Here is a 20,886-nt window from a genome sequence, read left to right on the forward strand (position 1 = left end):
GAAAGACTCTTAACTTGTGCTGGTCTCTCATAATTCTCATCTACTGAAGCAGCAATTATATAGGTGCTCAACCATAGAGACAGGTAGAAATTTTGTATGTACTTGTGTTAAAGCTGGAAAGAGATATGTTGCCAATGCTTTTCATCTTGCACTCATCAGGGCAAACACATGAATGCCAAATTTCAAACGATAACAATTAAAATGACAAGAAAACAAACCGATTGGCCAATTGAATTTTTTTCTTCTTCCGAAGTGATGTACATTGATGCACACGGCCCTGTTCTCTGCAAACAAAAGGAATTTGTTCAAGTCTTGTACTATTTCTGAATTCCCCTGAAGCTTGCTTTCAGCTGCTTTCTCCATGGCAATACCCTAACCAATCAGTACCCTTTTCGCCTGTATGAGAAATTGTTGCGGTTATGCAAGATGAAAGGCTTTAGCAAAATGTCTCCCTTTTCAGCAAGTGCTTTATAATCAAGTGACTATATATTAAACTTCTTGCTTCCGACTCAATGGAAGGTGATCTCTGTATTCCTTGGTTGATACTTTTGACAATTTTGGCTGGATTTTTATAATTCCTGTCTTGAAGGAAGATGAATAAATGTATAAATCTGATGTAATGCTACCTGTAACCTGCCAGATGGGAAGAGTTAAAATCATTGCCCATATCTTCGCCTGTTTTGGTCTCTAGCTCGCCATGTCCCTGCACATTTCTCTCAGTCCAGTTCTAACCCTCGTATGTTGGAACAGGATGTTAAAAAAGCCTCCTGGAGCTCCCAAGTTGGAAGAGGTGATCTAAATGAATCGCAGGACAGGGAGCTGAATGGCCACCTCCTGATCCTAATCATCGTATGAGACCAAACTCCTTTCTAGCCCCAATTCCTGTGCTTTGTCACCATATTCTTACATTCTGGTCCAGAACACAAAAGAGGCCAGAGATGAGGCCTAATGTTCCAATATAAACAGTCTGTACTCTAAAGACATTCGGAATGCTGAGCTGCAGCACATAGCCATCACTGTATCATAAATAACAGAGGCACCCCGGGTTCACTTGTAATGGGAAGCTTGTCCACAATCGTGGCAGAAGCAGAGCAGAAAGTAAAGTTGCCGCCTGTACAATGACATAAACACAACGTTCTGGGAGTGAGTTTCTCCACAAACAGTGACGCAAAGTCAGGGATGGAGACGGCGGTTAACTGTTGAAATATTTCATGAGTTTTCAAAAGAGAATTTTTACTTGAACTTTCAAAGCCGTTGAATTAATAGTAGTATTGAATGATGGTTTGTGCTTCGGTTGCGCTGTATCCTATAAGTCGCTGTTGAAGCCTCTTGTGTGGGCGATATTTGCATAAAACAGGACTAGTTCAAGCAGCCCGTTGTGTCGACAATAAAGTGGGAAATAACTGTATAAAAGTACTCGCTTTTCCTTTGACTGTCATGTGAACCGATCCGATCCACAAGGCTACAAAGTGCTGGATGCAAACCGGACGAGGATTCCGCTAAATTTCCTGGCTGGATCCGCTTTGGATCTGAGCGGGAAGCGGTTTTCACTCGCGACCCACATTCCCTTCTTCCAGTGGGAGGGTGCGTGGAGTTTGCATGGGGAAGGTTTGTAGAGACATAAAAGCCTCGAAACCATCAGTCTGCTGATATACTGGGTTGAATACGGTTACTGTGGAAACAGGTCCCATGATTTCCTGAAGCAAATATGAGCATCATGGGTAAGTCAACTCAGAAGGCAGAGGCCCACACCTCAGGTAGTGGCCCTTAAATCTTTAAATAATAAAATGAAATGGGACTATAGAGGTCATATTCCGTTCCATTTTTCCTTCATGTTTAAAGATATTTACATCCTCACAAACACTGTGTGAGATGCCTCATTTTCCAATTGTTATTTTTTTGCTCGATTTTTATTACGGTTGACTTTGTGTGCCATTGGAAGATAAAAGCTTGGGTTTCTCTTTCAAGGAGGATGAATGTTTGGAGTCACCTCGTTTGAAATGCTCCACGGACTCTGAATCGTTCCACGCTCTGGGCATGCTTTGGGCGCCTCGGATTGGAGTTCCTGAAGGATGGCTAAATTGGCCGTTCTTTTCATCTATTAAAACAAAACAGGCAGAGAAAGCGAAAGATAAGATTGGCTGTCATTTCGATTCTCTACCTTCTTCCCACTCTGACCCTTCTGTCCTTGACCTGCTGTGGTGTTCCAATGAATCACAGAATCCCTACAGTGTGGAAGCAGGTCATTCGGCCCATCAGGTTCACACCAACCCTCAGTACAGCATACCATCCAGATCCCACCCATCACTAACCCACCTAGCCTGCACATCCCCGGACATCACAGCACAATTTAGCCCAGCCGATCCACCTGACCTGCACATCTTTGGACTGTGGGAGGAAACCCATGCAGACCCATACAGAATGTGCAAACTCCACATAGACAGTCACCCGAGGCTGGAATCAAACCCAGGTCCCTGGCGCTATAAAGCAGCAGTGCTAACCACTGAGCCACCATGCCACCCACGGAACGTCAATGCAAGTTTGAGGAAATGCACCTCATTTTCCAATCAGACATTTTACAGCATTCTACAAACTCACACTTCAAAAAAAATTAAATTCTGTCCTTTTTTCCTCCACTTTATTTTTACTTTTATTTCTTTACTTCCTGACTTTGCATTCAGACTGCTCCTGTCCTATTGTTTACACTTCATCTAGACACCCTGTCACTCAATGTCACTCCTTTTAGATTTTGTCCCATGCAATGTTCTGTCATTTAAGCTCCCTCGCTCTCCACCCTACCAGGTCCTTTCCTTTCGCTGTAATAAAACAAAGAACTGCAGATGTTGCAAATCTGAAACCAAAATAGGAATTGCTGGAGAAGCTCAGCAGGTCTGTGAAGAGAGAAAGCAGAGATAACATTTCAGGTTGAGGGTGGCCAGGTCTGAGGAAAAGGTCACTCAACCCGAAACGTTAACTCGGATTTCTCTCGACAGATGCTGCCAGACCTGCTGAGCTTTTCCAGCAGCTTGTGTTTGTGACCCTTACTCACACCCGTTCTTGCCTGTCACCTACTTCACACCAAGTTGCATTCATAGATGACCCCAGAGTTACACAGGGGCTCCCAGTTAAGAAACATCATGATTTTGATATTAACACCCTCCATATCCTTGCCGCCAGCACTCCCCACAAACACCAACCCAACCCCACCCCCAACCTTCTTCATCTCTCTATTCTCCTCTAGACCCCATTCCTTCTCGCTCTGGCCTCCTGAGAACATAAGAACTAGGAGCAGGCCCATCGAGCCTGTTCAACCATTCAATAAGATCATGGCTGATCTTTACATGGACTCAGCTCCACTTACCCGCCCTCTCACCATAACCCTTAATTCCTTTACTGTTCAAAAATCTAACCATCTTTGCCTTAAAAACATTCAATGAGGTAGCCTCAACTGCTTCACTGGGCAGGGAATTCCACATATTCACAACCCTTTGGGTGAAGAAGTTCCACCTGAACTCAGTCCGAAACCTGCTCCCTCATGTTGAGGCTGTGTCCCCTCGTTCTAGATCCACCTGCCAGTGGAAACAACCTCCCTGCTTCTGTCTTATCTATTCCCTTCATAATTTGATATGTTTCTATATGATCACCCCACCCCACCTCATTCTTCTCAATTCCAATGAGTATAGTCCCAGTCTACTTAATCTCTCCTCATGAGCCAATCCCCTCAACTCTAGAATCAACCCAGTGAACCTCCTCTGTACCCCCTCCAATGCCAGTACATCCTTTCTCAAGAGGACCAAACCTGTACACAGGTGTAGCCTCACCAGCACTCTATACAGCTGCAGCAAAACCTCCCAGTTTTTAAACTCCATCCATCTAGCAATGAAGGACAATATTCCATTTACCTTTTTAATTACCTGTTGTACCTGCAAAACAACTTTTTGTGATTTATAACCCAGTTTTTGATGCTGTACCACACTGAAGGTTGGTACAGCATCTCTCTAACTCTCTCTCCCCTACCTCCACAGGAATGCTCCTTAAAAAGGTACTTGATTTCCTACTCAGCTGTAGGGAGGAGGATGGGGACAGAGTTCTCTCACGGTCTATGCAGTCACAGCACCTATACACACCATGTCACACCCACCAGCACCGTAAGATTTGGGATAATCACATCATCCTTCAGTTTTATTACATCGAGGCAGCCCAGTGCTCCTGATTTGAGTCGCAAAGCCTTTCACAAAGAGAGCGCTCAGAAATAGCTCTCGGTGTCTCATCCACCTCCTCACTCACCGCCCCACTCTCTAAACAAACTACGAAGTCAGGCATCAAGGGCAGTGCTGATGGGTGTGGCCAGATGGACAGTCTAGGTTGAGGTTATCAGAGTGGTGAGGCAGAGGCAAAAACAGTGCACATTACCCCCCAGCTCAGGTCAATGGGAGGGCACAATAATCTCCTCTCCAGCACCTAGTTCCTGTTCAGGGGCATTGGCAGGAAATACACTGCTGCCTAAAACGGCTCCTTTGATTAAAGCTTACCAGCTTGGTGTCAGATTCGGCATTCTAATGGTCCTGAAGAGCTTTGGGAAGGTTTATTACCACACAGGTGCTATGTAAATGTAAGTAGACATGGTTGTCTGGATGACAATGAAACAGGACAGGGGTAACTCATCTGGGACATTTTGCTGGTTCAGTTGGGGGAGCTTTTGAACTCTTTTGAGTGCACTGTTCTGATACAGTCCCAACTGGTACACTGAACAATGCCTGTAAACTCCATTAAGATCATTAATGTGGCAGGCACAACTACATTAAAAATGAATCATCAGGCTCTCCCTGTTGTCAATGTTTCCATTCAGTTCTCAGTTTCTGTTCCATCTAGTCTTTCCCAGCTGGGACGTTCCTCTGAGAGAGTAAATCTGCAGCAGTTCAGCACACATGCCTAACACACTCTGTGTAATTCACTGTCACTAGTAGACTCCTTTACATTATCCCAGCCTTGCTAACTGTCTTCAACTGATATCCCACTGTTCCTTTGCAGATCACATTCCCAAAACAACTAGTTTGCACACAGCAAACAAACACAATTATGAAAATATGGATTACCTACCTGCAAGTGCCTGAACCAAGGGTTGATCGTGGGCACTTAATAATTGTGCCTGGATTGTTTCCACAACTCTCTTAAACCTGCGACTGGGCCCTGGTGGAGACAAACAGCCTGTTAGCTGTGAATATCGTATGTACAGCGATTAAGGCCCTGCCCTAGATACCAGATACAAGTTGGTTAGTGCAACATTGAGAGCCAAAGGGACTGTTCTGCGCTATACTGTTCTATGTTGTATGAATCCCACTGAAGCCATTTGTGATTTGAATAAATCTGGACCTTTGTGAGACAAAGACAACAGGATGATGGGATTCACTGGATTGCTGCATTTAATTCACTCAAGCTGAGTAACGAAGAGGATTGATGAGGGCCTTCAGTAAGGTATTTGACAAGGTTCCTCATTGGAAACTGTTAGCAAGGTTAGATCACACGGTAACAGGGAGAACTAGCCATTTGGATACAGAACTGGCTCAAAGGTAGAAGACAGAGGGTGGCGGTGGGAGGGTTGCTTTCCAGGCTGGAGATCAGTGACTATTAGTGTGCTACAGGATTGGTGCTGGGCCCACTGCTTTTTGTCATTTATATAAATGATTTTGATGTGAACATAGGAGGTACAGTTAGTAAGTTTGCAGATGACACCAAAATTGGAAGCGTAGTGGACAGCGAAGAATGTTTCCTCAGATTACAACAGGACTTTGATTAGATTGGCCAATGGGCCGAGGAGTCACAGATGAAGTTTAGATAAATGTGAGGTGCTGCATTTTGAAAAGACAAATCAGGGCAGGACTTATATACTTAATGGTAAGGCTCGAGGGAATGTTGCTGAACAAAGAGACCTTGGAGTGCAGGTTCATAGTTTCTTGAAAGTGGAGATGCAGTTAGATAGGATAGTGAAGAAGGCGTTTGGTATGTTTTCCCTTATTGGTCAGAGCATTGAGTGTAGGAGTTGGGAAATCATCTTGTGGCTGTACAGGCCATTGGTTCAGTCACTTTTGGAATATTGTGTGCAATTCTGGTCTCCCTGCTATAGGCAAGATTATGTGAAACTTGAATGGAGTCAGAAAAGTTTACAAGGATGTTGCCAGGGTTGGAGGGTTTGGGCTGCAGGGAGATGCTGAATAAGCTAGACCTGTTTTCCCTGGTCCGTCAGGTGCAGAGGGGTAACCTTATAGAGGTTTATAAAATCATGACGGGTGTGGATAGGGTGAATAGTCCTTTTCCCTGGGATGGGTGAGTCCAAAACTAGAGGGCATAGGTTTATGGTGAGAGGGAAAAGATATAAAAGGGACCTAAGGAGCAACTTTTTCACCCAGAGGGTGCTGTGTGTATGGAATGAGCTGCCAGAGGAAGAGGTGGAGGCTGGTACAATTACAACATTTTAGATGAGATTAGATTACATTACATTACAGTGTGGAAACAGGCCCTTCGGCCCAACAAGTCCACACTGACCCGCCGAAGCGCAACCCACCCATACCCCTACATTTACCCCTTACCTAACACTACGGGCAAATTAGCATGGCCAATTCACCTGACCTGCACATCTTTGGACTGTGGGAGGAAACCGGAGCACCCGGAGGAAACCCACACAGACACGGGGACAACGTGCAAACTCCACACAGTCAGTCGCCTGAGGCGGGAATTGAACCCGGGTCTCTGGCGCTGTGAGGCAGCAGTGCTAACCACTGTGCCACCGTGCCGCCCATCTGGATAGGTATATGAATAGGAAGGGTTTAGAGGGATATGGGCCAAATACTAGCAAATGGGACTAGATTTATTTAAGATATTTGGTCGGCCTGGACGAGTTGGACTGAAGGATGTGTTTCCGTGCTGTACATCTCTATGACTCGGTGTCTTGCAGCTGTGGGGATGAGAGGTTGCATTTTCTTGGAGCAAATTACTGCAGATGCTGGAACCTGGAGTGAAAACTGAAAATGCTGGAGATCACAGCAGGTTAAACAGCATCCGTGGAGAAGGAGAGAACAAGTTAACGTTTTGAGTCTGGAGGACTCTTCATCAGAGCAATCAGAGTTGCATTTTCTCCCTGACCCAATCTGTAGGTGATTCCAGTCAGAATATACAGTACGGAAACAAGAACTGGAATGCTTAGCTTTTGACTTTATTTCTTTATTTTCTACGAAGAACTGTGATGTAGAACTTCTGACCTTTTTTCTTTATTTCTCTATTTTTGTACCACATCTATTTTACAAATCTTTACAAGATTTGTACCTAAGAGGGAACAGCATATGGTGACATTGTAAACTTTTCACTGTACTCCTGTACTTGAGTATGTGATAATAAAAGCTAATTCTAATTTGAAACAGGCCCTTCAGCCCGACTTGCCCATGCACTCCCACAATATGCAATTGGCATTTTTCTCTGCAAGTTCCAACTCCCGCCCAGAGCCTTTTCCAGGAGTGTATTTCTCCTTCTCTTTGTGTTAGCGAACCTGCTTTCTTCACGACCTGCCCAGATATTCCGGCTGCGATTGTCACCTTCTTGTTGGACCTCTGACACAGTTTCGCTGAATCTACATTTGTTTAATGTCGTAAACCCCTAAATCAGATCACCCACTCATTCATCTGACCTCAGGAGATTACAAGCTGGCACCTGCATTGGGGGTGGGGGAGGTGGTGCTAGGGTGAAGATGTCACTAGACCACAAATTCAGAGGCCCAGGCCAATTCTCTGGGTCATGAGTTCAAATCCTGCCGCAACAACCCGTCCATGCCGACCAGATATCCCAATCCAATCTAGTCCCATCTGCCAGCGCCCGGCCTATATCCCTCCAAACCCTTCCTATTCATATACCCATCCAAATGCCTCTTAAATGTTGTAATTGTACCAGCCTCCACCACTTCCTCTGGCAGCTCATTCCATACACGTACCACCCTCTGTGAAAAAGTTGCCCCTTAGGTCTCTTTTATATCTTTCCCCTCTTACTCTAAACCTATGCCTTCTAGTTCTGGACTCCCCAACCCCAGGGAAAAGACTTTGCCTATTTACCCCATCCATGGCCCTCAATTTTGTAAACCTCTATAAGGTCACCCCTCAGCCTCTGCCACTCCAGGGAAAACAGCCCCAGCCTGTTCAGCCTCTCCCTGTAGCTCAGATCCTCCAACCCTGGCAACATCCTTGTAAATCTTTTCTGAACCCTTTCAAGTTTCACAACATCTTTCCAATAGGAAGGAGACCAGAACTGCACACAATATTTGAAGGGTCTGTTTCCATGCTGTACATCTCTGTGACTCTAGAACAGTTAACGGAATTTAAAGTCAATGAATGAAAATGGAATATAAAGCTAATCTCAGTAACAGTGACTGTGACAACATAACTGTTGTAAAAATAAACGCCATCTTTAAGATTAGATTAGATTAGATTACATACAGTGTGGAAACAGGCCCTTCAGCCCAACAAGTCCACATCGCCCCGCTGAAGCGCAACCCACCCATACCCCTACATTTATCCCATACCTAACACTACGGGCAATTTAGCATGGCCAATTCACCTGACCTGCACATCTTTGGACTGTGGGAGGAAACCGGAGCACCCGGAGGAAACCCACGCAGACACGGGGAGAACGCTGGTTCGCTAATTTGAGAAACTCTGCTGTCCTTACCCGATCTAGCCTACACGTTACTCCAAAGCCTGGTAAATGTGGTTGACTCCTAACTGCCCTCTCGCAAGTCACTCATTTCAAGAACAATTGAGGGACAGGCAACAAATGCTGGCCTTGCCCAGTGAAACATTTAGCCCTCTCTGGATCAACCAGGGGAAATCTGTTCCAAACCCCCCCCCAACCCTTCTCGAGACATTTTCACAGGACCGTTCTGCCTTTCGCACATGACAAAAAAACAACAACAACAACAGAAATTACTGGAAAAGCTCAGCAGGTCTGGCAGCGTCTGTGGAGAGAAATCAGGTCAACAGTCACACGACACCAGGTTATAGTCCAACAGGTTCATTTGAAATCAGAAGCTTTTGGAGTGCTGCCCCTTCGTCGGTACCTGACCCTGTCCACCCCAGTCCCAACACCAGCACCTCCGGATCAAGGTTACCGAGAGAAATCAGAGTTAACATTTCAGATCGAGAGACCCTTCCTCAGAACAAAAATAAAGTCCTAAGTAGAATTTCTCAGCAAATGACAGTGATGACATTAGCTAGGAGACGCTACAAAGTCTCTCACCTGACATTAACGTGAACGTGACAGAATAAATCCCATTCTCCTTCTGTGCTTCACTCCCTTCTGCATACGTGATATCCACTTGGAACTTCACAGGTTTCTGGAAGACGGTTGGACCGCCAACCGATTTGTACTCCGCACGGAAACTCGTCTGAGAGATAACGCTGTGACTCAAACTGGGAATCTGGAAGAATGTAAAAGTCATTGGAAACTTATTTCCTAAGTTCCCTTCTTCCCCAAAGGACCCAGTCCATGTCTTACTGGAGGCAAGGTCTGATTGGCACCAAAAACACTGCCCGGCCTGAGACAGAAAGGTGGCCACTCTTTACATGCAAGACCAAACAGAAGGCCGTGGTTTTTCCGTGCTCTGAATTGGGCTGGCACTGTCCACCCTGAGAAACTTACCTTCCACCCAGCAACTCCCAACCTTGACCATACCAGGAGATGGCATCCTTTTGAATAGGCCTAGGGTTGTCCTGTCTGACCATTTGCAACATGGTCAGAGAACCCCAGCTCCATCAAAGGAATGCCATCTCCTGGTATTACTGGTAGTTTCTATCACATGACTTCCTGCCTCCAATCACCTTACACCTACACTCACACCATTGGTTGCTCAGCATGTCAATCCTCTCAACAGCCAATCAGAAAGCAAAATTACATTTTCTTATCCAATTAGATGATCCTTGACAGTCAATCAAGAATCTCTTATCCAATCTCCAATACTTTCAGAATTCATAAACAAGAAGGGTAAAAGACATTGTATAAAGCGATTTTATTTTAATGCCACCTTGTCTTTTCTCCTGGCTTTCCTCCCAATAATGGTCTGGAGATAATTGGCAACTTGTCACAGAGGCACTTCCTTTGATGAAGTGAATTTTGTGGATGGTAGGGCGGCCAAACACCAGCTTGCTGTCGAAGAAGAGGGTCATGTGACCCACAAGAGGGTTCCAAAACCACAATACTCTCACCAACTCCCATACACACACAACCCACACTTACACACACCCAGACTCACTTACCCGGACTCATACACCCACCTAGACTCACACATACACACCCCTTCCTACATACACTCAGATTCACACATACACACACCTACCCACACATACCCAGACGCACATATACACACTCCTACCCACACACCCAGACCCCCCCACACACCCAGACTCACACACACACACACCTACCCACACACACCCAGACTCACACATACACACACCTACCCACACACATACACACTCCTACCCACACACCCAGACTCACACATACACACACCTACCCACACACACATACACACTCCTACCCACACACCCAGATCCACACAGACTCACACATCCACACACCTACTCACATATCCCCACACATACACCTAGACCCCCACATACATCCACACATGCACCCACCAAGACCCGCATACACACACCTACCCACATACATCCATATCCACATATCTTCACAAACGCAGACTTAACAAACTTAGCCACAAACCTCCATACTCACACCCACCCAGACCCACACATACACACACCTACGCCCCCCCGCCACATACACTTACCCATACATACATATCCACACGCACCCAGACCCACACACAACTAAACCCACACATCCCCATACAACCATACTCACACCCACACAGTTTTAAAAATTTGCCTCACAGTCCCACATTTCTTGACAGGACTAAATTTGTCCCGTCCTTTTAAAGTTACTTGTGCACCGCACTCCCGGTATCAGTCACAAGATGGTGTTAGATTGTCGTCACAGGGATAAGCACGGCAGCCATCTCTATAGAAGGCATTGTGCAGCCATCTTGGGCTGGTAAGCTAAATGAAAGGGATTTCAAGAGGCCTTCTATCAGTGGGGAGAACAGACAGCCTGAATTAAATCAAGATAATGATACAAAATAACCCACATTAGTCCCCAAACTAATCCCACTGCCCCTCCCATTCTCTCCCCATAGCCCTGTATCAGTCCCCAAACTAATCCCACTGCCCCCGCTCTCTCTCTCCCCATAGCCCTGTATCAGTCCCCAAACTAATCCCACTGTCCCTGCTCTCTCCCCATAGCCCTGTATCAGTCCCCAAACTAATCCCACTGCCCCCCCCCGCTCTCCCCCCATAGATGTATCACGTTCAGTGTTCTGAAAGTGTTCCCTTTGATGGAAGGGTTGAGAATAAGAAGGCGTCGATTTAAGGTACTTGGCAGAAGAACCAATGGAGACATGATTTTCAGAAAAGCAATGCTTGAAAGCTTGGCGTTCCCCACCTCGTAGATGCTAGTACCCCTCAATCCACACTCATGGTTACTAGCACTGCCACTTAAACCCTCATCGTTACAGTCACCAGCACCACAACCCTTCCAGTCAGGATCAAAGTGCCCTCCTTCACAAACGTTGGCCACTCTAGAAGAGCATTCCCTGTTCCTCCCACTATGGATCCATGAACAAAGAGTACAGGTGAGGTAGAAAGACCAGGCTGGGATCTCAGTGGAACATATGACCTTTGATCCTAACCGGGTTTGGCTTCCTGCATGTGCACTTTCCCAACCAAGGACGAAGGTGATGATGAGAAACATGGGCCTTGTATTAAGCATTTGCCCCAACCTCTCTCTTTGACAGCAAGGGTATTGAGACAAATTCTCACAGTATTGTTACAGCATAGGAGGCCATTCAGCCATGATGTTGTGCTGGTCCTATGGAGATGCATTTCCCCTCGTGTCACTCTCCTGCTTTCTCCTTGTAACCCTGTACATTCTTCCTTTTCAGGTAACAGTCCAATCCCTCCTTAAAGGCCTCGACTGACTCTGTCTCAGGCACTGCGTTCCAGGTCCCACCCACTCTCTGCTGTTTCTCCTCATGTCTCCACTGGTTCTTCTGCCAAGTACCTTAAATCGACGCCTTCTTATTCTCAACCCTTCCATCAAAGGGAACACTTTCTCCCGAAATGCTCTGTCCAGATCCCCCAGAGCTTCAAACACCTCGATCACATCTCCTCTCTGCTTCCCCGTCTCCCAGGAGAACAGTCCCACCCGGGAGGACTGTCACATCCACCAGGGGGCAGGGTCAGAAATCAGGAGGCCTCCTGTGCTTGCTGCTGACTCGGGGTCTTCCCAGAGTACCACAGTGAGCGCCAGTTAGTGAACTCTGACCCACACCCCCTCCCCAGCCCTAGCTCCCCTTGACCTGGTGTCAATACTCCCACCTCCCTGTTCGGCGTTGCTGAGCACAGCAACAGTAAGAAGCCGAACTCTTCATAGCTAACAAGACATGCAAGACATCAACAAACTGGTTTCAGAAGAATAAACGGTTGGGGTCTCACTGAGAGGAAGGCGTGCACAATGTCTGCTTTGATTGAGCTCAAAGGCTTGTCTCTAATGACAACGAATATTTGTTCCTCTTTGTCCAGGTTAATGAAGTTTCCAAACCACGACTTCTTAGCGAGTCTGCGGAGAGAGAGAGAACGTTCTTTACTCAGCAAGACATTGTGATTGAGGGCTGCTTCAGGGGTGAAGAGGAAGTGAGACAGGGAGTCTGGGTAGGACAGCAAGTACATTCCCTTCAGGATTAACACGCATTTGAACAGCTCTTCCTAAATGGACGTTTGGGACAATGGGAGGGGGGGCAGGGGGATGGGAGGGGAAATGGGTGGGCAACGGGATGGGGGTGGGGGGTGGCTTGAAAGCTTTGGTTGTTGAGGTGAGGGGGTGTGGTTCATGTTCGGGGTGGGGGGGGGGGAGCTTTCCCTCTTGCCCAGGGGGACCAGGAATTGGGTGTTGGGAGAATGAATGAAAACTCGTCCATCCCCACAAATGTAGAGATTGTTAGAAATCAGTGCAATCAAGACTGATTGTGGTTCAGATCTTGTGATCCTAAAATCACAGCCCCTCACCTCACTGATGACTCAGTGGGTGGGAGACCCTGGATTAGATGCCATGTTAGAGGGCGGCACGGCGGCTCAGTGGTTAGCACTGCTGCCTCATAGCGCCGGGGACCCAGGTTCAATTCCAGTCTCGGGCGACTGTCTGTGTGGAGTTTGCACATTCTCCCAGTGTCTGGGTGGGTTTCCTCCGAGTGCTCTGGTTTCCTCCCACAGTTCAAAAATGTGCAGGTTAGGTGAATTGGCCATGCTAAATTGCCCGTAGTGTTAGGTACATTAGTCAGAGGGAAATGAGTCTGGGTAGGTTGCTCTTCGGAGGGTCGGTGTGGACTTATTGGGCCGAAGGGCCTGTTTCCACACTGTAGGGAATCTTATCTAATCTAAACTTCCTTCTGTGCTGATCAGATCACTAAATGGTCAAGATATAGTAAGGCTTAAAGTGTAAACTTTCCCTTGTACCGTGCAGTGTCAGACAACTTTCCTCAATATTATCCCATCAGCCAGCCTCCCATGGCCCTATGTCAGATGGAGCAGGGGTCTCATACACCTCTGTGTGGAAGTTTACTGCATTCACAGGATGTGGGAATCACTGCCATTTATTGTCAGAGAGATGGTGGTGATGAGCTGCCTTCTTGGACCAGTTCTTGAAGTTGAGTGCCATTAGGGAGGGAGTTCCAGGTGTTATGGACCAGGCCAGACCCCCTCAAAATATTTTCAGAAGGCAGCCTCCACCCTAACCTTTTCTTTTTTATAAAGGTAGATTTGAAGTGAATATTCCAGGGGCGATGCAGCTGGTCAAACCACTTGGCTTTAAGCAAAACAGAATTAATTTACACACTACAGTTGAAACACCAACAAAAGAGAATTTATAATAACTATTTGAAAACCCAACTGTCTCGATACCGTAACTTAACTAAGGAGCTGTTCCAATTGTTGTAACATCCCACAAACACACGCCTTGGCAAAAGGCAAATTCAAACTCAGGGCCTTATGGGCAGGAGAGATTTCGGAGAGAAAGCCAGTCAGGAATCATCTGCTGAAGCTTGGAACCTTTCTCCACTGCAGCAGCTTCTCTGCTACAATTAAACCAAACTAGAAAAAAAAAACCTGAAATGGGAGAACTGTCCACTCCCCTGCCATTGTTAGACTAGGCTCCTACTCAGCCATTTCGGCATCTCTGCCTTTACGAACCCTTGAGAAAAACCCAGGGACAAAATGACCTTTTTAAAGTGACAGCTTTGTCACACAGGATTCTGAGCCAGTGACACTGAAAGAATAGCATTACGTTTCCAAGTCAGGACGGGGACTGGCTTAGAGGGGAACTTCCAAGTAACGATTTCCCATGTACCTGTGCCTATGTTCCTCGATGTGATAGAGACTATCAAAGGAGCCCTGGTGAGTGACAGCAGTGCATCTTGTAAATGGTAGCTGTTACTGAGTGGATGTTTGTGGATGTGGTGCCAATCAAATGGGCTGCGTTATCCTGGATGGTTTTGAGCTTCTAGAGTGTTGTTGGAGCTGCGCCCATCCAGGGGGAGTGGGGAGTATTCCATCACACTCCTGACTTGCAGATGATGGACAGATATTGGGGATTTAGGAAGTTAGTTAGTTACTCACTATAGAGTCGCTTCACCTCTGACCTATATTTAGATAGCTGGTCCAGTTCAGTTTCTGGTCAACATTAACCCCTAGGATGTTGATAACTAGGGGATCCATCAATGATAATGACATTGTCAAGGGATGATGGCTGGATTCTCTCTTGTTGGAGGTAGTCATTGTCTAGTCCTTGTGAAGCAAGGATTGCCACTTGTCAGCTCAAGCCTGGATACTGATGAGGTCTTGTTCCATTGGAAGCTAGTGTTTCCAAATAAACCTGTTGGACTATAACCCGGTGTTGTGTGATTTTTAACTTTGTCCGACCCAGTCCAACATCAGCTCCTCCACATCATTGTTCCATTTGGCATTCAAGGGTCGCAAACAGTGAACATTGTGCAATCATCAGTGAACATGCCTACACCTAACCTTATGTTCATATAAAGACAGCACCTTTTTATTTTTTGGGTATTTTTGATATGTGGGCTGAAATGGGAAAAGGGTTTTTTTAAAAAGCAAGGACTGTGGAAGAAATTGTTGTATGTCAAACAAAAGAGAGTTACTGAGACTCACTATAAGTTGTGTTTACACTGCTGCACAGACCAAGCTCTCTGTCGATAGACTGGCATTGGGGGATGTGTACAAATGGGTTTCAGTCGGCAACAGGTTGCTGGTTGGTTAGTGGAATTGCAATCAGCCGTGGATAAAAAAAAAGACCATCAGCCTGACACCAATTGGCTCCTGGATAGAGTAGAGTCATAGAGATGTACAGCATGGAAACAGACCCTTCAGTCCAACCCGTCCATGCCGACCAGATATCACAACTCAATCTAGTCCCTCCTGCCAGCACCCGGCCCATATTCCTCCAAACCCTTCCTATTCATATACCCATCCAAATGCCTCTTATACACTTGAAACAATGATTAACTTATCAGATTCTGTCCTGTGAACTTCGCCCAAACAGGTTCCTCCAAAAGTAGTTGTGAATTTCACTGTTAATTCTCAAACTGAGAAAAGTGAGGACTGCAGATGCTGGAGGTCAGAGTCGAGAGTGTGGTGCTGGAAAAGCACAGCAGGTCAGGCAGCATCCATGGTGCAAGATAGCCGACATTTCAGGCATAAGGCCTTCATCACGAATGTGCTGCCTGATCTGTTGTGCTTTTCCAGCACCACACTTTGACTCCTGGATAGAGTAGTAGTCAAAAAGGTCTACTGTATGGAGACAGGTCCTTTGGCCAATTTGCCTTTGCCTGTCCAGTTCTCACAATTTAATCTCATCCCATTTGCCTGTGTTTGGTCCATATCCTTCATACTCCTCCCATCCATGTACCTATCCAAATGTTTCTTCAATGACAACATTGTACTTGCTTCCACCAGTACCTCTGGCAGCCTGTTCCAGTCACTCACCACCAAATGCCTCTCTGGAATCTCAGTTCTCTCTCCTTAAACCCATGCCCTCTAGTTTTTGACTGTCCTACCATGGGGAGAAGCTGTCAGCTATCTAACTTATCTGTGCATCTGATTTTATAGACCTCATAGAGTCATAGAGATTTTACAGCACGGAAACAGACCCTTCAGTCCAACTCGTCCGTGCCGACCAGATATCCCAATCTAAGAATTAGATGATTAGATTCCCTACAATGTGGAAACGGGCCCTTCAGCCCAACAAGTCCACACCGACCCTCCGAAGAGTAACCTACCCAGACCCATTTCCCTCTGACTAATGCAGCTAACACTATGGGCAATTTAGCATGGCCAATTCACCTGACCTGCACATCTTTGGACTGTGGGAGGAAACCGGAGCACCCGGAGGAAACCCACGCAGACACGGGGAGAATGTGCAAACTCCACACAGACAGTCACCCAAGTCGGGAATCGAACCCAGGTCCCTGGCACTGTGAGGCAGCAGTGCTAACCACTGAGCCGCCCCAAATCTAGTCCCATTTGCCAGCACTTGGCCCATATTCCTCTAAACCCTTCCTATTCATGTACCCATCCAGATGCCTTTTAAATGCTGTAGTTGTATCAGCCTCCACCACTTCCTGTGGCAGCTCATTCCATACACGTACCACCCTCTGTCTGTAAAAGTTGCCCCTTAGGTCCCTTTTACATCTATCCTCACTCACCAAAACCTATGCCCTCTAGTTCTGGACTCTCCCACCAGGGAAAAAGACCTTGTCTATTTACCCTATCCATGCCCCTCTTGGTTTTATAAACCTCTATAAGGTCACCCTTTAGCCTCCTGTTCCAGTCCCAGCCTGTTCAGCCTCTCCCTATAACTCAAACCCTCCAACCCTGGCAACGTCTGAAACCTTTCAAGTTTCACAACATCCTTCCGACAGGAAGGAGACCAGAATTGCACGCAATATTCCAACAGTGGCCTAACCAATGTCCTGTACAGCTGCAACATGATCTCCCAACTCCTGTACTTAATACCCTGACCAATAAAGGAAAGCATACCAAACTCCTTCTTCATTATCCTATCTACCTGCAACTCTACTTTCAAGGAACTATGAACCTGCACTCTAAGATCTCTTTGTTCAGCAACACTCCCTTAGACCTTACCATTAACCCTAGATTAGAGTGGTGCTGGAAAAGCACAGCAGGCCAGGCAGCATCCGAGGAGCAGGAAAATCGATGTTTCGGGCAAAAGCCCTTAGACTCTGGTTTTCAGCATCTGCAGTCCTTGTTTTACCTTACCATTAAGTAGATAAGTCCTACTAAGATTTGCTTTCCCAAAATGCAGCACTTTACATATATCTGAATTAAACTCCATCTGCCACTCCTCAGCCCATTGGCCCCTCTGATCAAGATCCTGTTGTAATCTGAGGCAACCTTCTTTGCTGTCCACCGCACCTCCAATTTTGTTACCATCTGTAAACTTACTAACTGTACCTATATATTCACTTCCAAATCATTGATATAAATGACGAAATGTTGTGGACCCACACAAATCCTTGTGGCACTCCACTGGTCACAGGCCTCCAGTCTGAAAAATAACCCTTCACCACCACCCTCTGTCTTCTACCTTTGAGCCAGTTCTGTATCCAAATGGCTAGTTCTCTCTGAATTTCATGAGATCTAACCTTGCTAATCAGTCTCCCATGGGGAACTTTGTCGAATGTCTTACTGAAGTCCATATAGATCACATCTACCACTCTGCCTCATTAATCCTCTTTGTTACTTCTTCAAACAACTCAATCAATTTTGTGAGACATGATTTCCCACACACAAAGCCATGCTGACTATCACTAATCAGTCCTTGCCTTTCCAAATACATGTACATCCTGTCCCTCAGGATTCCCTCCAACAACGTGCCCACCACCGAGGTCAGGCTCACCAGTCTATCATTCCCTGGCTTGTCCTTACCACCCTTCTTAAACAGTGGCACCATGTTTGCCAACCTCCAGTCTTCCAGCACCTCACCTGTGACTATTGATGATACAAATATCTCAGCAAGGGGTCCAGCAATCACTTCCCTAGCTTCCCACAGAGTTCAAGAGTAGACCTGATCAGGTCCTGGGGATTTATCCACTTTTATGCATTTCAAGACATCCAACACTTCCTCCTCTGTAATATGGACATCTTTCAAGATGTCACCATTTACTTCCCTACATTCTATATGTTCCATGTCCTTCTCCACAGTAAACACTGAGGCAAAATACTAATTTAGTATCGCCCCCATCTCCTGCAGCTCCACACAAAGGCCACCTTGCTGATCTTTGTGGGGCCCTATTCTCTCCCTAGTTACCCTTTTGTCCTTAATGTATTTGTAAAAACCCTTTGGATTCTCCTTAACCACATTTGCCAAAGCTATCTCATGTTCCCTTTTTGCCCTCCTGATTTCCCTCTTAAGTATACTCCTACTGCCTTTATACCCTTCTAAGGATTCACTCGATCTATCCTGTCTGTACCTGACATATGCTTCCTTCTTTTTCTTAACCAAACTTTCAACTTATACCTACCAGCCTTTCCTTTCACCCTGACAGGAATATACTGTCTCTGGACTCTCATTATCTCATTCCTGAAGGCTTCCCATTTTCCAGCCGTCCCTTTACCTGCGAACATCTGCCCCCAATCAGCTTTCGAAAGTTCTTGCCTAATACCGTCAAAATTGGCCTTTCTCCAATTTAGAACTTCAACTTTTAGATCTAGTCTATCCTTTTCCATCACTATTTTATGGTCGCTGGCCCCAAAGTGCTCCCTCACTGACATCTCAGTCACCTGTCCTGCCTTATTTCTCAAGAGTAGGTCAGGTTTTGCACCTTCTCTAGTAGGTACATCCACATACTGAATCAGAAAATTTCCTTGTACACACTTAACAAATTCCCCTCCATCTAAACCCTTAACACTATGGCAGTCCCAGTCTATGTTTGGAAAGTTAAAATCCCCTATCATAACCACTCTATTATTCCTATATATAACTGAAATCTCCTTACAAATTTGTTTCTCAATTTCCCTCTGACTATTGGGGGTCTATAATACAATCCCAATAAAGTGATCATCCCTTTCTTATTTCTCAGTTCCACCCAAATAACTTCCCTGGATGTATTTCTCGAAATATCCTCCCTCAGCACAGCTGTAATGCTATCTCTTATCAAAAATGCCACTCCCCCTCATCGCTTGCCTCCCTTTCTATCCTTCCTGTAGCAGTTGTATCCTGGAACATTAAGCTGCCAGTCCTGCCCATCTCTGAGCCACATTTCTGTAACTGTTGTGATATCCCAGTCCCATGTTCCTAACCATGCCCTGAGTTCATCTGCCTTCCCTGTTAGGCCCCTTGCATTGAAGTAAATGCAGCTTATCAGTCCCACCTTGTTCTCTGCTTTGTCCCTGCCTGTCCTGACTGTTTGACTCGCTTCTTTTCTCAACTGTACCCGTCTCAGATCGAGCTCTTTCCTCGCTATCTCCTTGAGTCCCACCCCCCCACCTTACTAGTTTATATCCTCCCGAGCAGCTCTAGCAAATTTCTGCCAGTATATTATTCCCCTTCCAATTCAGGTGCAATCCATCCTTCTTGTACAGGTCACTTTTACCCCAGAAGAGATTCCAATGATCCAAAAATGTGAATCCTTCTCCCATGCACCAGCTCCTCAGCCACACGTTCATCTACTCTATCCTCCTATTCCTGCCCTCACTAGCTCGTAGCACTGGGAGTAATCCAGATATTACTACCCTTGAGGACCTCCTTTTTAAATTCCTGCCTAACTCTCTATATTCTCTCTTCAGAATCTCATCCTTTCCCTTCCTTTGTTGTTGGTTCCAATGTGTACAATGACCTCCTACTGGTCCCTCTCCTCTTTGAGAACATTTTGCACCATCTCTGAGACATCTTTGATTCTGGCACAGGGGAGGCAACACACCATTCTGATTTTTCGCTCCATAAGATCACCTCGTAGTCTCCTACGCTCCAGTGAAAAAAGTCCCAGCCTATCCAACCTTTCATTATAACTCAAACCTTCCAGCCCAGGTCTCATCCTAGTATATCGTTTCTGCATTCTTTCTGGTTTAATGATATCCTTTCTAATGTAGGGTGACCAGAACTGCACGCAATACTCCAAATGTGGCCTCACTCACATCTTGTCCAGCTCAACACGACATCCCAACTCTCAATGCTCTGACCAATGAAGGCCAGCATGTCAAAAGCCTTACTGCCCTGACCACTTGTGACCCCATTTTCAAGGAGCTATAAACCTGTATCCCTAGATCTTTAAGCACGATAGCACTCCCCAGGGCTCTACCACTGACTGTGTAAGTCGTGCCCTGGTTTACCTTAAAAAAATGCAACACCTCGCATTTATCTAAATTAAACTCCATCTGCCATTCCTCAGCCCACTGGCCCATCTAATCAAGATCTCACTGCATTCCTAGATAACCTTCTTCACTGTCCACTATACTACAAATCTTGGCGTCATCTGTAACCTTACTATCCACACCTCCTAAACTCTTATCTGAATCATTCATATATAAATGACCCAGCACCAAGTCCTGGGGCACACTGTTAGTCACAGGCCTCCAGTCTGTAAAACAACCCTCTACCATCACCCTCTGTCTTTTAATGTGTTATGAAGATATGGGTGTACTGTACCTTTAAGAGAGTTAAAAGCTAGCAGAACTACCTGACAGCACGAAGTGTTCTGAACAA

General features: G+C 46.0%; 1 protein-coding gene across 4 annotated transcripts in view; it reads right to left on the reverse strand.

Annotated features, from left to right (window-relative positions):
* Nucleotides 1-259: 259 nt before the first annotated feature.
* Nucleotides 260-20,886, reverse strand: part of LOC122542020 (serine/threonine-protein kinase BRSK2-like) — a 196,598-nt gene continuing 175,971 nt past the window's right edge. For all 4 annotated transcript variants that reach the window (XM_087978291.1, XM_087978289.1, XM_087978288.1 and 1 more), the window contains 4 exons: nt 12,591-12,714; nt 9,277-9,457; nt 5,101-5,190; nt 260-2,098 (listed from right to left, as the gene is read on the reverse strand). In XM_087978291.1, coding sequence (XP_087834417.1) covers nt 1,914-2,098; nt 5,101-5,190; nt 9,277-9,457; nt 12,591-12,714 — 580 coding nt within the window. In that variant the 3' untranslated portion in view covers nt 260-1,913. The remainder of the gene's footprint in view (nt 2,099-5,100; nt 5,191-9,276; nt 9,458-12,590; nt 12,715-20,886) is intronic.

This window comes from Chiloscyllium plagiosum, unplaced genomic scaffold, assembly GCF_037043375.1.
Source record: "Chiloscyllium plagiosum isolate Xiang-an unplaced genomic scaffold, Cpla_swu_hap1 HiC_scaffold_33, whole genome shotgun sequence".
Classification (NCBI taxonomy): Eukaryota; Metazoa; Chordata; class Chondrichthyes; order Orectolobiformes; family Hemiscylliidae; genus Chiloscyllium; species Chiloscyllium plagiosum.